At 38.6% G+C, this 12,605-nt stretch overlaps 1 protein-coding gene across 1 annotated transcript; it reads right to left on the reverse strand.

Moving 5' to 3' along the window:
• Positions 1 to 1,732: 1,732 nt before the first annotated feature.
• Positions 1,733 to 11,108, reverse strand: LOC108441933 (soluble guanylate cyclase 88E-like). Its single transcript, XM_017721706.2, has 17 exons — positions 11,056 to 11,108; positions 10,431 to 10,598; positions 9,969 to 10,101; positions 9,284 to 9,458; positions 8,802 to 8,893; positions 8,397 to 8,654; positions 7,251 to 7,392; positions 6,716 to 6,841; positions 6,306 to 6,426; positions 5,916 to 6,045; positions 5,509 to 5,655; positions 5,143 to 5,289; positions 4,427 to 4,583; positions 4,059 to 4,168; positions 3,783 to 3,872; positions 3,430 to 3,548; positions 1,733 to 2,870 (listed from the first exon to the last, which is right to left on the reverse strand). Exons 2-17 carry the CDS (start codon positions 10,556 to 10,558, stop codon positions 2,507 to 2,509), a joined length of 2,439 nt encoding a protein of 812 aa, XP_017577195.1. The 5' UTR covers positions 10,559 to 10,598; positions 11,056 to 11,108; the 3' UTR covers positions 1,733 to 2,506.
• Positions 11,109 to 12,605: the final 1,497 nt, after the last annotated feature.

Genomic DNA, 12,605 nt, shown 5'->3' on the forward strand with positions numbered 1-12,605 from the left:
TGAAATGGCACTCTGTGGCTACTATGTTGCCAAATGCGGTTAATAAACAACACTGCTGCGCTTATGCAACCCATTCTTGAAACTGGGAACTGCTTAGAACTGAATGGTTAAATTAGTTATTTGTACACTGAATGCATGATCATATTGCAGCTCACAATACAATATGTTCAATAAATTGCTAGCATTTGTTTCTTGTAGCATACAAGTCTACATTTAAAGTTTTTATTTTTAAAAAATAATGTTGGCTTTATTACACGCTCATCATATGCAGTATTATGCCTTTGACATGAAGTCCAAAGATGATTGCTTATCTGTCTATTATCTGAATTGCAACCATCTGGACCAAAGCCAATCCTTATAAAAGGCCTCTATACATCTGGCTCTGGTCATTAGCCAGTGATTGCTTACAGACTTTGTGGTCAGCTTAGTTCTACATAACTCGCTAACTATGTGATTTAGGCTTTGCTGTGTGACGGTGAACATTTGACCAGTTCAATCTAGGATGACTCTGAGATAGCTTATAAAATTTGTGGAAATAGTCATATTTTTAAAATATTTTTTACATTAAAGCTCTCAATGTAAGATTTTCATAACCCAAATGTTCATTTAGAGCTTGAAAATCTTAGCAAACTGTCCAATTTTAGTAATATTCTTAACTAAGATCAGGCAGGAAAATGATTGTAGATCAGTGCTCTGCTCTGGAAAGAGAGCAGCAGAGCAGGGAGAGTGAGGGCAGCTGCGGAATTAGGCTCGTCTCCAAGGCAACAGACAGGAAGTGTCGCTTACATGGTTTCCTGGTGGCTTCCTCTTTATCATAGAGTGACATCTCATATGACTGTATGTGTGGTGAGATACTATAATCAAACCCAAAGTTTTGCTCACATCTGCACTTAAAAAAAAAAAAGTACATGAATGCTGTACATTTTTGGATTCACTTTGAGTCTTGGTTTCTCCAAAGTCCAAAGCCTTAAATAAACAAGACCCATTCATAATTACTTTGTTGTATTGTTTCTTATGAAGATATATCCTTGTGAATACTTTTTTTGCACAAAGATAACATCTGTGTGTGCTTGTGTGGAGTTGTGTGAGCTTACATGTTTAATGAGGTCACTTGCTTTTAGTGTGTATTCATCACCTAAAACTTTTTTTTCATATAATTAATTAGAAATGCCTATACTATACTTTCACTGGCCACTTCATTTTTAATTGCTTTGTATCTATGCTCATTGTCTGCTTTTTTTTTTTTGAAATACTTAACATGTAGGTGCACTTTGTAGTTCTACAATTACAGATGGTAGTCCCTCTGTTTCTCTGCATAATTTGTCAGCTCTCCTGGTCACACAGGACCAGCACAGAGTAGATATTATTTGGGTGGTGGATCATTCTCAGCACTGCAGTGACACTGACATGGTGGTGGTGTGCTAGTGTGTGCTGCATTCACTGTCCACTCTATTAGGTACACCTATCTTGTTGGTCTATCTTGTAGGTGTGGTTACATAGCTCATCAGTTGCTGCACTATTTAGTCATCTTCTAGTTCTTGATCAGTGGTCAGTTTCTGGCCACAGCCTGCTGTTGGCTGGATGTCTTTAGTTGGTGGACTATTCTCAGTCCAGCAGGGACCGTAAGTAAGTTGTTAAAAAGCTCCAGCAACATATCCACACATCTCCAACATTTGACAAAACAAATTCAATACAGATTCAATGCAGATGTACCACAAGCTATCATGTGAAATATTGATTTAATAAGCATCAAAAATGTAACTGTACAAATACACTAATATAGTCAATACAGAGTCACACTTTATATGTATATAGTTCTTACATTATGGGTCAAACTGGAAAGCCTGACTCTAATGGTTTGATACTTATGCTAAAGGACAGCACCTCTCTTCCCCTGATAACAGCAGCATACACATATGGTTCTCTATATTATAGCATTTAATATGTTCATGCTGCACAAAGACATGTTTTTAGCTGTGGTTTATAAGTATATTGTAACATTTGAATGTTACTGTTTGTTTTTTTAACTGCATACTACTTTTGTATATTGTACTGTCTTTTCTTTATTTTATGGAATTGTTTACATGTCTGAAACACCACAGAATCTCTCCAGTTATAAAAGGTGCCAATGTGCAAGTTTTCCAGGAAAATGATACTAAACACAGAAAACAGATTTCATGAGCCAGTTATGTCATGGAAACTAGCACACCAACAGCAAACCGCTCAGCTCCGCCAGGTGCTTTTGGTAAGTATATCAGGTTAAAACACTGCTGTGGTATCAGTACTGATGCCGCTAAATGTCGGCAGGTCATAAATGGAGTGTAAATCTGTGAAACTTATTATCCACGGCTGTATGGAGAAATTTACGCTTCAGGTTCTGGAATTCAGTTTGTTTTCTGTAAGGTTGTCTGAGAATTCTAGAAGTTCTAGATTTCTTCTGCCTGCAAAGCAGAGGTTTTAGAAGTTCATTCTGTGATAGACTACATGATGAATCTTTGCTGGCTTCTCAGAGCAGAGCGCAAGTCGTACTGCGCATGGGCAGGTTGGCTGGTAACCGCGCATACTGGTTTCTGAAGCTGTGCTTTTTATTATTGAGCACTGGACTTGTCTTCTTCTGGCTACCAGCAGGGGGAGTGCTTTCCTGTGCATTGCCAGAGGTATTCTCTGGCTTGCCTCCTTTGTTGTTCTTTGTCTTTTTGACCTTCTCCTTGTCCTGGGGCTCATTAGTGACGGTGCTCGTGTCTGTAGTGCCCTCCAGTGGTGGTAGTGTGTCAGGGGGTAAGTCTGCTGGGGTGGGCTTGCCTTCTGCCTGCTCCTCATTGGGGATGTTTAGATTGGAGTTAGAGCGCTTGGTGTTGGTACAAGTGGAACTGCAAACAGTGAGAAGAAAAGAGAAGAGAAACAACCCCAGTCATTGTTAGTGACATAATAATAGCTGCGTGTAGCAAGTGAAGAGGAACTATATAAAACCAATAGTCCGTGTAAATTTAGAGTCTATTTAGCCTGATTTTGGATTTGTTGCCTTTACTGAAGAACCCTTGAAGAACTACATATTTAGATTTTGACAGTGAGTATGACTGCAATAGCCATGACTCTAAGTTAAGTTATACTTTTTTAATCCCACAAATGGGGAAATTCTACCTCCGCATTTAACCCATCCGTGCAGTGAAACACCACATACACACACACTAGGGGGCAGTGAGCACACTTCCCTGGAGTGATGGGCAGCCCTATGCATGGCGCCCGGTGAGCAATTGGGGGTTAGCTGTCTTGCTCAAGGACACCTCAGTCATGGACTGTCAGCACTGGGAATCAAACCAGCGACCTTCAGGTCACAGGGTCAGTTCCCTAACCTCCAGTCCACAACTGCCCCCCTATTCTGTGCTGTTCTGTTTTATATGTTGTCTTTTTCCTAAATCTTCTACTCACTCATTAGAGCTTCTGTCTTCAGAGTCTTTCTGTTCACTGCTGTACCGAAGCTCAGCTGGAGTCTTAAAGGACAAGTCCTTCTTCCCTTTCAGCCAGTAAGTTTTCATGTAGCCTTTACCCTTAAACAGAAAACATTTTTTTTTTCATATTTAATCAAGTAATTTTACATGCTTAAAAAGAGCCAATTAGAAGAGCCATTTCTTAATTCCTTTGTTTGTCAAAGAACTAACATCATGCAGAAACAAAACACAAAAACTGTCCCTTTGTTGCTCTGTCTGCAGGCCACAGATACACATTACAATGGCACTGTATGCTTGGCAGACTGGATGATGTCAGTGGAGAGTAATATGTACCTTTACAAAAATCTTGCCCCTTTCTTCAATGATGTATGGTTCATGCTCCAAGTGGTCCTTGGTGGTCTGGCTAATGTGGATTTGCATGCCCTAAACACACAGAAAGACACTGATAAACAGGACATCCATAATTAACTTCCAATTCAAATTAACATGATTAACATTCTTAATCCTCTGCTTGTCCTGGGACCAGCCTCATCACCTCCTTCTGGGTTGCCTCATTATTTATAAATGAGGAAATGGTTATTACGGCAGCACAGTTAGGTCATTCCCTACCACTCCGTTTGACTCCATGCGAGAAGCAGTGTTCACCGTGTCCCCGAACAGACAGTACCGTGGCATCTTCAGCCCCACCACCCCTGCTACCACCATGCCAGAATGGATTCCTGGGAATTGCACCACAAGTGCACATATCATCCTCTCAATGTTCACATTACTTTAAAGTATTTAGAAATTGTTGTGGCGAATGACTATTTTGAATATGAACATGAAAGAGGTCAGTTAAGTGACTATGAAATTGATGTGATCTGTGCTAAATGTCTGGCAGCTGAGTAAATAATACAACCAGTGTAAATGATCAGGTATGAGGGCTTCTGTTCTGAAATACTGGGCATGGTAGATCTCAGTGGTTACTGTACACCTACCGACACGGATCTGAATGTTGTCTCCGGTGGAGGGGTCTTTGAGGTGGTCGATGGAGCTCAACATGTCTAGGGCCATGTCACAGATATGGTGGGCATGAAAAGTGGTCTTATTTGGCACTCCAGCTACCACCATGTAGGCATCTCTTATGGTCTCCACCTGAGAACAATGGACATCAGATTTACCTGTTTATTGTCCTAAATTAAAACTTGAGCTGGCATTGCAAACCAATGATGCCAATCAGACTTTTACAAGAATTACTGTGTATTTGTACTACACTAATGTTTTGCTGTCTAAGAAAATACTAACTTTGTTTTTAAATACTCTATCCATTAGCACTGTGCATGCTTTCAAGCATTATGTGGTCAGGGATATCAGACCATGCTTTTGTGATTAGCTACTTTTTCTCTGAAGCCTAGCAGAAACTCCGGTGGAGGGGTCTTTGAGGTGGTTGATGGCGCTCAACATGTCTAGGGCCATGTCACAGATATGGTGGGCATGAAAAGTGGTCTTATTTGGCACTCCAGCTACCACCATGTAGGCATCTCTTATGGTCTCCACCTGAGAACAATGGACATCAGGTTTACCTGTTGTTTACCTGTTTACCTCTGAAGCCTAGCAGAAACTTTTAATTTGCCACCAACAGTGAGGAGGTTAGAAATCCATGTTCCTATGGAATCTGGCCTTTTTTTAATTTATTTTTTGTAGATAATATTACCTTGTACACATTGTGCTTCTCACTGAGAGTGTCAAAAACGATGTAGATCTCATTGAGCATGTCCACCACCTGCATAGGTGTGATGTGGATGCAGATCTCATTAAACTTCACTACATCGCTGAACAAGATAGTCACATCTGGGAAAACCTGGATAATAGAGCAACAGGGTAAGACTCTAGAAAAAAGCAGTTGAATTTTCTGTGAACAAGAACATTTCTTCTTTAACAAAGCCAGCTAATTAGGAATTTCTGCAACAATGGCCTGGCAAAAGCCAATAGTCAGTGTATTATGTAAAAGCACCCAAATAATTGAGCTGCAGCAGTATTATATGTGTTTTATGTCTATGCGTTTTGCATTTTTATGTACCTGACAGGTCTCAAGGGCTGTGATGCCTTTGCGCAGTCTGTCAGCTACAGCTTTTGGTATCATGGCATACAGCAGCGAGTCACCTCTCTTCTTCTCCTCATCCAGCTTTTTAATGATCTCTTGCAGTTGGGCATATTTCTGCTGCTCCTGTACAAACACCACATGCACTCCTTTATAGCAGGTGACAGCAGCATACAGTGTAATCTTAGTTAATTAAGTTAGCTTAATTTTCTCTGTATCCATAATACACTGTTTCACTGTCTGCACTATATGTAATATACATATTCACAGAGGAATTCAGAGTGTTTTTCATAATCAGAAAAGATGATAAAAAGACATAATAAAGAATACAAATTAATACACAAAATGGATTTAAATGAAAATTTATGTGAACAAAGTGTTGGTACCTGATCAAGGGCCAGCTGCAGCTCGGCTGATTGCTGAGTTCCTGCCAGAATGAGCTCTCTGCTGGAGTCATGCAGGTTGAGGTCATTGACATAAACACCCATTTTAATCATGTCCTCCACTGTCTCAATACTGAAAAGGGAATGGACAGAGTTATGTGCAGAGGAAGTCATCTCTAGCAATGTTTGTGTTAAGCAGGGCATTTTCACAGTATCATGTTTAGCTCTTGCTTTACAGTTCCAGGCAATTACACTGAGACATTTAGAACGCAATTGTAGAATGCAAAATCAAGTTTAAGCATCAGTGCAGTTTTGTTGCTGTGAAGTGAATGCTTGTATGAAATAAAAAAGAAACACTTCATGACACTTCATGTTAAAGCAGTGCAGGCTTACATGGGTGTGCCAAGGAAGATTAGAGAATCCCACTGAGGAACATATTTCATCTGGCCCTTCAGATGGAGAGGCTTCTTGGGTGGCTCTCGCATGTCCTCAAATATGGTTTCACTGCATTTGCCTAAATATAATGGAAAAGAGAGCCTTGGTTAGTCACATACCTTTGAGACAGTCATTGTAAGTCTATTAACCTTCAACGAAAATGCTAGAAACAACCATCTGAAATCGTAGTTAAGGTTGTAATTCTTTAGCTCAAATTTATAATAATATAATATAATGTCTAGTGCTGTTCTTTAACCTACTAATGTGTTGGAAACGTATCCTTGTTCTGCTAACAATGTGACAAAATTAATATGCAGCTTCCTTATGTTTTATAGTAGTACAGAAGGAGCTATTATATGGTATCTAACCAGTGACTGTCTGGAAGGCAAGCAGTTCGATGTCTTCTCCTCCAGAGTTAGCAGAGCTGTTGTACTGGGTTAGTGTACTGCTGTACTCCTGATCTGCTCCCTTCATCTCCTCCATTACCTTTATGTCTGATAGAGCAGAGGAAGCAAAAGAAAAGCTGCTTGCATAATAAAAACTTATTCTGCAAATGATGACAACATTTCACTGAGGGGATTCTGTTACATATAACAGTACTGGGCAAAAATCTTAGGCAGCTATGCACACTACATAAAAACATTTGTCTTGGCAAAAGTGTGTTTCTGCTTGTAAAAGCAGCATATACCATCAAGATAATAACAAATATACATAAATACAGTAAAAAATGACAAGAAAAGTAGTTGTCTTGTAGTTGTCTTGTAGAAGTCTTGTAGAAGTCTTGTAGACTAGGTTTAAAGAACTTGAAATGTACTGTGGAATTGTACTTGTTCTTGTTCTTGCTGAAATATTCACCATACTACACCCTGCCAGCAGATTTCAAAGTGAGGGCAATGTGTATACCTCTTTCTTCCTTTTTTGGCTTCTCACTCTCCTCCTTCTCCTCAGGCTCTTCTTTGCTGAGTTTGGGGATGTTGACCTTTTGCTTGCTCTCCACCACGGCTTTTGACAGCAACTCAAACACATTGTTGAGGTGAGTGTAGATCTGAGAGGGAGCAGATAGCATTGAAAGTTTTGCTGCTCAGTTTAGATACAGGTACATTATTGTCTGCTGGTGTATTTTATGTACCAGCAGCATTAGAAATGCTTTGCATGCTCAGCCTTTTCCTCTGCTCCTTTCATCTGAAAGCTCCTCTCATTGTTTCATGGGCAATTTAGTTCTTGTTATTTCTTGTATTAAATCTACAAACAGTTTCTGTTCAGATTCTTGCTTTGAATGTTCTGAATGAACAAAGATGACACCACCACTATTGAGCCCCTTGCACTTATATCTGCATTCTCAGAATGAAAAGGTATGAAACTGTCTCTGAGGCAGTACCCCTCTTTTCACAGGGGTGGTACCCTCAAGGAACCATCTCAGTACATTTATTCAGGCGACATAATTGTACCATAATCCATTGAAATTACATATTGTAAGTAGTATTAACTCCATACACACTGTCTCATATCATGGCTTTTTTTGTTTTAATGATCTGTTTTAAAACACTGGGTTATGAAAAAATGACACAGTACAAAAAATTACTTTTCATCTGACAGAAACTTATTTAAGGTTCACAATTGGACCTAAAACCACTGTTGAACCATTGAGGGTACATTTACACTGTTTGTACCTTGATAAACAAAAAATGTACCTGCACAGAACCTTTATTTCTAATAGTGTACAAGTACAGAGAGTCTACATTCTTAGCAGACACCATTCTATGCTGCACCAAAAAAGATTATATGACTTCTTTTTGGTGCTTTATAGAAGCCTTGCGAAAAGCTTTTTAATAAAAAAACTATATCATCACTGGCGGGACAAGACCTTGATATCTCTGTTTTTCATTTTTTAAATGATTTTTAACATTTCTATACAATTCTATAGAATCTCCTTTTTTTTCAAGGTTTTGTTCCAGCATGGAAGATATTTGAATCATGACATTGAATAACCCCTTTTTAATGAGTGCATGTTCTTAACCGAAATACATGTGCCCCTGGCATGACACTTACATTGTCCCAACTAAACTCCAGCATGGGCCGCACCAAGGTGAACTCCTCGTTGACCTTTTTGCCTTGCAGATCAGAGAACACCTCCTTTAGGCCATCTCCAATACGATACATGGTCATGTCTCTGCGGAAGATCACACTAAAGGGGAACATGTCAAAGAAGATACCCCTCTTCATAGGGAGCTTCTCATAACCAGGAGCTGTCTTCTGCTGGGGCATCCGGTGCTTAAACGCAGCATTGTCAAAGTTCATCTTATATACCTACAGAAGTACAGGAGTTGGAAATGTTCTGAATACTTTTATATCACTGTGGGACTCTACTGTACAACTTCTACATTTTAATTTAAAAAACAATTTAAGTTTTGGAGCTTTGTCTCAATTTAAACTTATCTTTCTTAGGTCACTTACCACGTATGTCATTTTCTCTGTCTCTTCTTTAGACAGAATCTCCACTTCAATGTCTGTGTTGTAAAATTGCCGGCCCACTTGAGAGAGTTGCCCTGTAGAACAGTCACTACAGAAATTCAGTGTAATAGTCCAAATGATGAAGCAAAAGCACTTTGATGTTTCCAGACACTATTTTTTAACAGGAACTTATTTTTGCAAACGTTTATCTCAGGCACAAGATGTAACTGAAACTCCACTTTGTTGTTCTAACTGTGGTAAAGAGGTTAACTCTTTCCAAAGCCCCTTTTATGGCTCTGTATGTGGCCAATAAATTGACAACAGGATTATCAGCAAATTCACTTTAAATCACCTTGAAAATGATAGTGTAATTTAGACATTTTGGTGCACTGTTAATTCCATACACACTTTTATTTCACAGCAAACCTCATAAATAATAGACATTGTTACTGATGCCCACCAGTCAGTGGCTGTGTGAGGGATACCTTTGACAAACTGAGTGAATCCCTTCCTGGTGGAGCGGTAGTGCAGCGTCAAGCTAGTCTCACATTCCTCTTCCACACAGAAACTGGGCGGCTGCACTTTGGGGAAGGAGAAGCGGAAATACTCGTGCAGGTTATCCAACTCATTGATGAAGTCACGGACATTACGCCCCAGCACCTGATAGAGACACAGGAATATTAGGCTGAGGAATCACAGATAGCTAAACCTTAAAGGGTATAATGATCAGACAATATGAATCTGACAGAAAGCATTTGTGTTTACATGTGCATGTCTTAACCTGTTAAAACCACTTAAACACCCCGTCACCAGGTCTAAACTTCCTTTCCTTGCTCTCATAGCTACATACCTTATGCAGTAGTTTCACTGAGGTTACTGCATAACTCAAAATAGTAAATAACAATAATGGTACAGTGCAAACTTCACAGTTGAAATTCATTAAATAAATGAATTAATTAAGAACTGAAAACAAATCCATTATGTACACAAAGCAAAAACATGAAAGAATTGAGGTAAACAGTTTCCTTAATATTTTTGAGTTACATGGGTTTATAGTGTCATTAAAATGAATGACAAGCCTTAAGATTAATATCACTGAATAAAAAATCCAGAGATTAAGGGTTAAAGAAGGTTTGATTTAAATGCTTAGCTAATATGTTTTACAGTTACCTTGAGAATTCGCTCATAGCCATAGTTTCCTATTCTCTTGACCATATAGACCCCAAAAGCATACATCAGTTCATCGTGCGTCTTTCCCAGAACTTCTCCAGCTGCTTTAGCCAGACGAAGGATCAGATTGTCACTAGAAAAAGAAAGAAAGAAACGTTACAGTTTTAACAAGTGTAGATATGCAGAGAGTGAATACAGTAAGCTTAATTATGTAGGTAGCAGCAGATGCTTACATTTTTAACAGTTTGCTGTTGCTCACTGGGTGTTACAGAGCTAAGACAAACTCAGACTTGAAATTTATAGCTATTATATGCTTATAGACTACTACTAAGGACAGACAGTTTGCTGGATTCAGAATAAGTATGCTCTTGGACATTTACAGTTGTCATTCACTGTTCTGAGTTAATTTTCATTTACAACCAGGCTCATTCTGTGAAGCTGACTCATAAAGAGGAGTCTTACTTGTACATCTGGTGGCGCACAAACTTGAGGTGAGGGATCTCTGCCCGGGCCTCGATCAGCCTCCAAACGTCCTCCCCATAGGACTCATTAATGTAGTCATTCACTGCTTCCAGATACAACCCATACATCTTCAGGGGGTTTGGAACCTCCAGACTTCGCCTCCACTAACTATGTACAGCCAAGAGAATCAAACATTGATCCATAATGTAACAACAAAGGGAAAAATGAAGAAATGTTTCAGCATTTCTCTAATGTATTTACATCACATTTTCTAAAAGTATATACAAAATCCACACCTCATAGTCATAGAAGGCTTGATTTTTTTAAATTGTTTGTGTTTTCAATATTTCATGAAAACTGAAATGTATCATCCTTTTTGTAATCCTTGTCAGTTCCATATTCCCTTATTTATGTTCTTACATCCTTTACACTGTATCAACATTTTCTTAAAAGCGGACCAATAGAAATGATCTAGAATTTCTTGCAATTAAATATTTAACATCAAAGCAGATTATAGTTAGAATTGTTATGACAACTGTAAATAAATTCATTTAACTTTTGCATTACCAGAAAAGTCAGTGATGTTAATGACTGAAGGAAATTAAAGCGTGTAGATGTTGCTTACCTGCTGTTCCTCAGTCCAGTGTACTGGGTGTTGAGACTGGCCCAGGCTAAGACACACTAACCTCCCTCTCTCTCTCCTCAGCACCTGTTACTGGCACTTGAACCACTTCATGCACTTCTCTGTCAGGACAATATCCATGACAGGCTAAAACAGGGCCAAACAGGAGAGGCGAGGTGTGTTTGTGGCAGGTACAGAAAAGCATTGCACCAAATAAACTCGTAATGCACAAATATAGCTAGAGATTTACATTTTACACTTCATTGTTTAAATCTCAACCTTAGTCACCTAAAAGGGAATAACGGTGCTGATTGTAAATTAGTTGCCAACTTCTATTAATGCAATCCAGCAAACATTAGTGGATATCAATGTCTTTTTTGTGTTTCTTCACTCATTATAACACTCTAGCCTAAGTCACTTAAACAAATGGATCAGGCATTGACAGACAGACATAAAAGTTGCACCAACATTTCAAAATTGATATCCATATTGTATACACTATTAACATGCATGCTTCCATCCAAAAAACACTAAAATATGTTGCTATCGCTATCAATACATAAAAATGTGTTTAGCCCTTTATAATTCCAGGCTTATTGCATACTAGACCCCATTATTCAGAGTTATGTTTAGGTCACAGTCTAGTTACGGCCATGGTTACTGAGGTTTGTAGTAAAACTTTGGACCTGGTGTGTATATAATCCTAATCCTGTTTAATAATAATTATAATACTGAGATAGTTTGTCAACTAACTCTTCTAATTGGTGTAGATTATACCACATGATAAGCGTACTGTATATCGCTGCTGTTGAAAGAAAACCTTGTATCTCCATTTTTGTCATATTGTGTGTAAATTTTATGATGTATTGGCCAAAAGAAATGGCCCATAATTACTTGGAAAGAAAGACTGGATCCATTGACTTACATTAAAAGTAAAGTATGTTTTTTGCTTCTCCTGTAAAGTTACAGTTTTGGAGATACAAGATTTTGTTCCGACAGCAGTAATATTTCTGTATATACATTCACGCTTTAACAAGAAAGGGTTAATAATGGTTCTTTGGAGCAATGCTTTGAAAAAAGCTTTCAGATGAAAACTAAAAAGTCTATTTGACTCAAAGATCATAAAGCATCTTGTCGTCATTGAAGCACCCAAATTACTGAAATTACTGAGAATAAACTAGACGATGACTTACACATATGATGAGTCAGTCAGTTTATTAAAAGATGTTTTTGTATAGAGATGTTAACCAGTCACCATTTTCTTCCGTTTTCCTGTCACAGAACAGGAGCACACACACTATTCCGCACTGTGACGTATCTCTGAGTGAAACATAGTATCAGAGACGGTTTCTCAGCTAGCTGAAGGTTTTCTCTCAATGATAGGTGGGGGTGGTCGAAAGCTGAGGTGAAACATGATATCGCTGGTTAATATTATTCTTCCCTGCCTGATGGAGAGTGATGTAATCACAACTCAGAAGATATTTTAGAAGCCAGCAAATCTCATAGTATTTTTATTACTATAAAACAAGAATTCCTAGAAAACATGAATTTTG

Source organism: Pygocentrus nattereri, chromosome 3 (assembly GCF_015220715.1).
Source record: "Pygocentrus nattereri isolate fPygNat1 chromosome 3, fPygNat1.pri, whole genome shotgun sequence".
Classification (NCBI taxonomy): domain Eukaryota; kingdom Metazoa; phylum Chordata; class Actinopteri; order Characiformes; family Serrasalmidae; genus Pygocentrus; species Pygocentrus nattereri.

Coding starts and splice junctions, on each gene's coding strand:
- LOC108441933 (XM_017721706.2), bottom strand. CDS start 10,558: ATGTATGGGTTGTATCTGGAAGCAGTGAATGACTACATTAATGAGTCC. Junction 4,584..5,142: donor AGAAGCACAATGTGTACAAG/GTAATATTATCT, acceptor CATTGTTCTCAG/GTGGAGACCATAAGAGATGC. Junction 2,871..3,429: donor GAAGACAGAAGCTCTAATGA/GTGAGTAGAAGA, acceptor CACTGTTTGCAG/TTCCACTTGTACCAACACCA.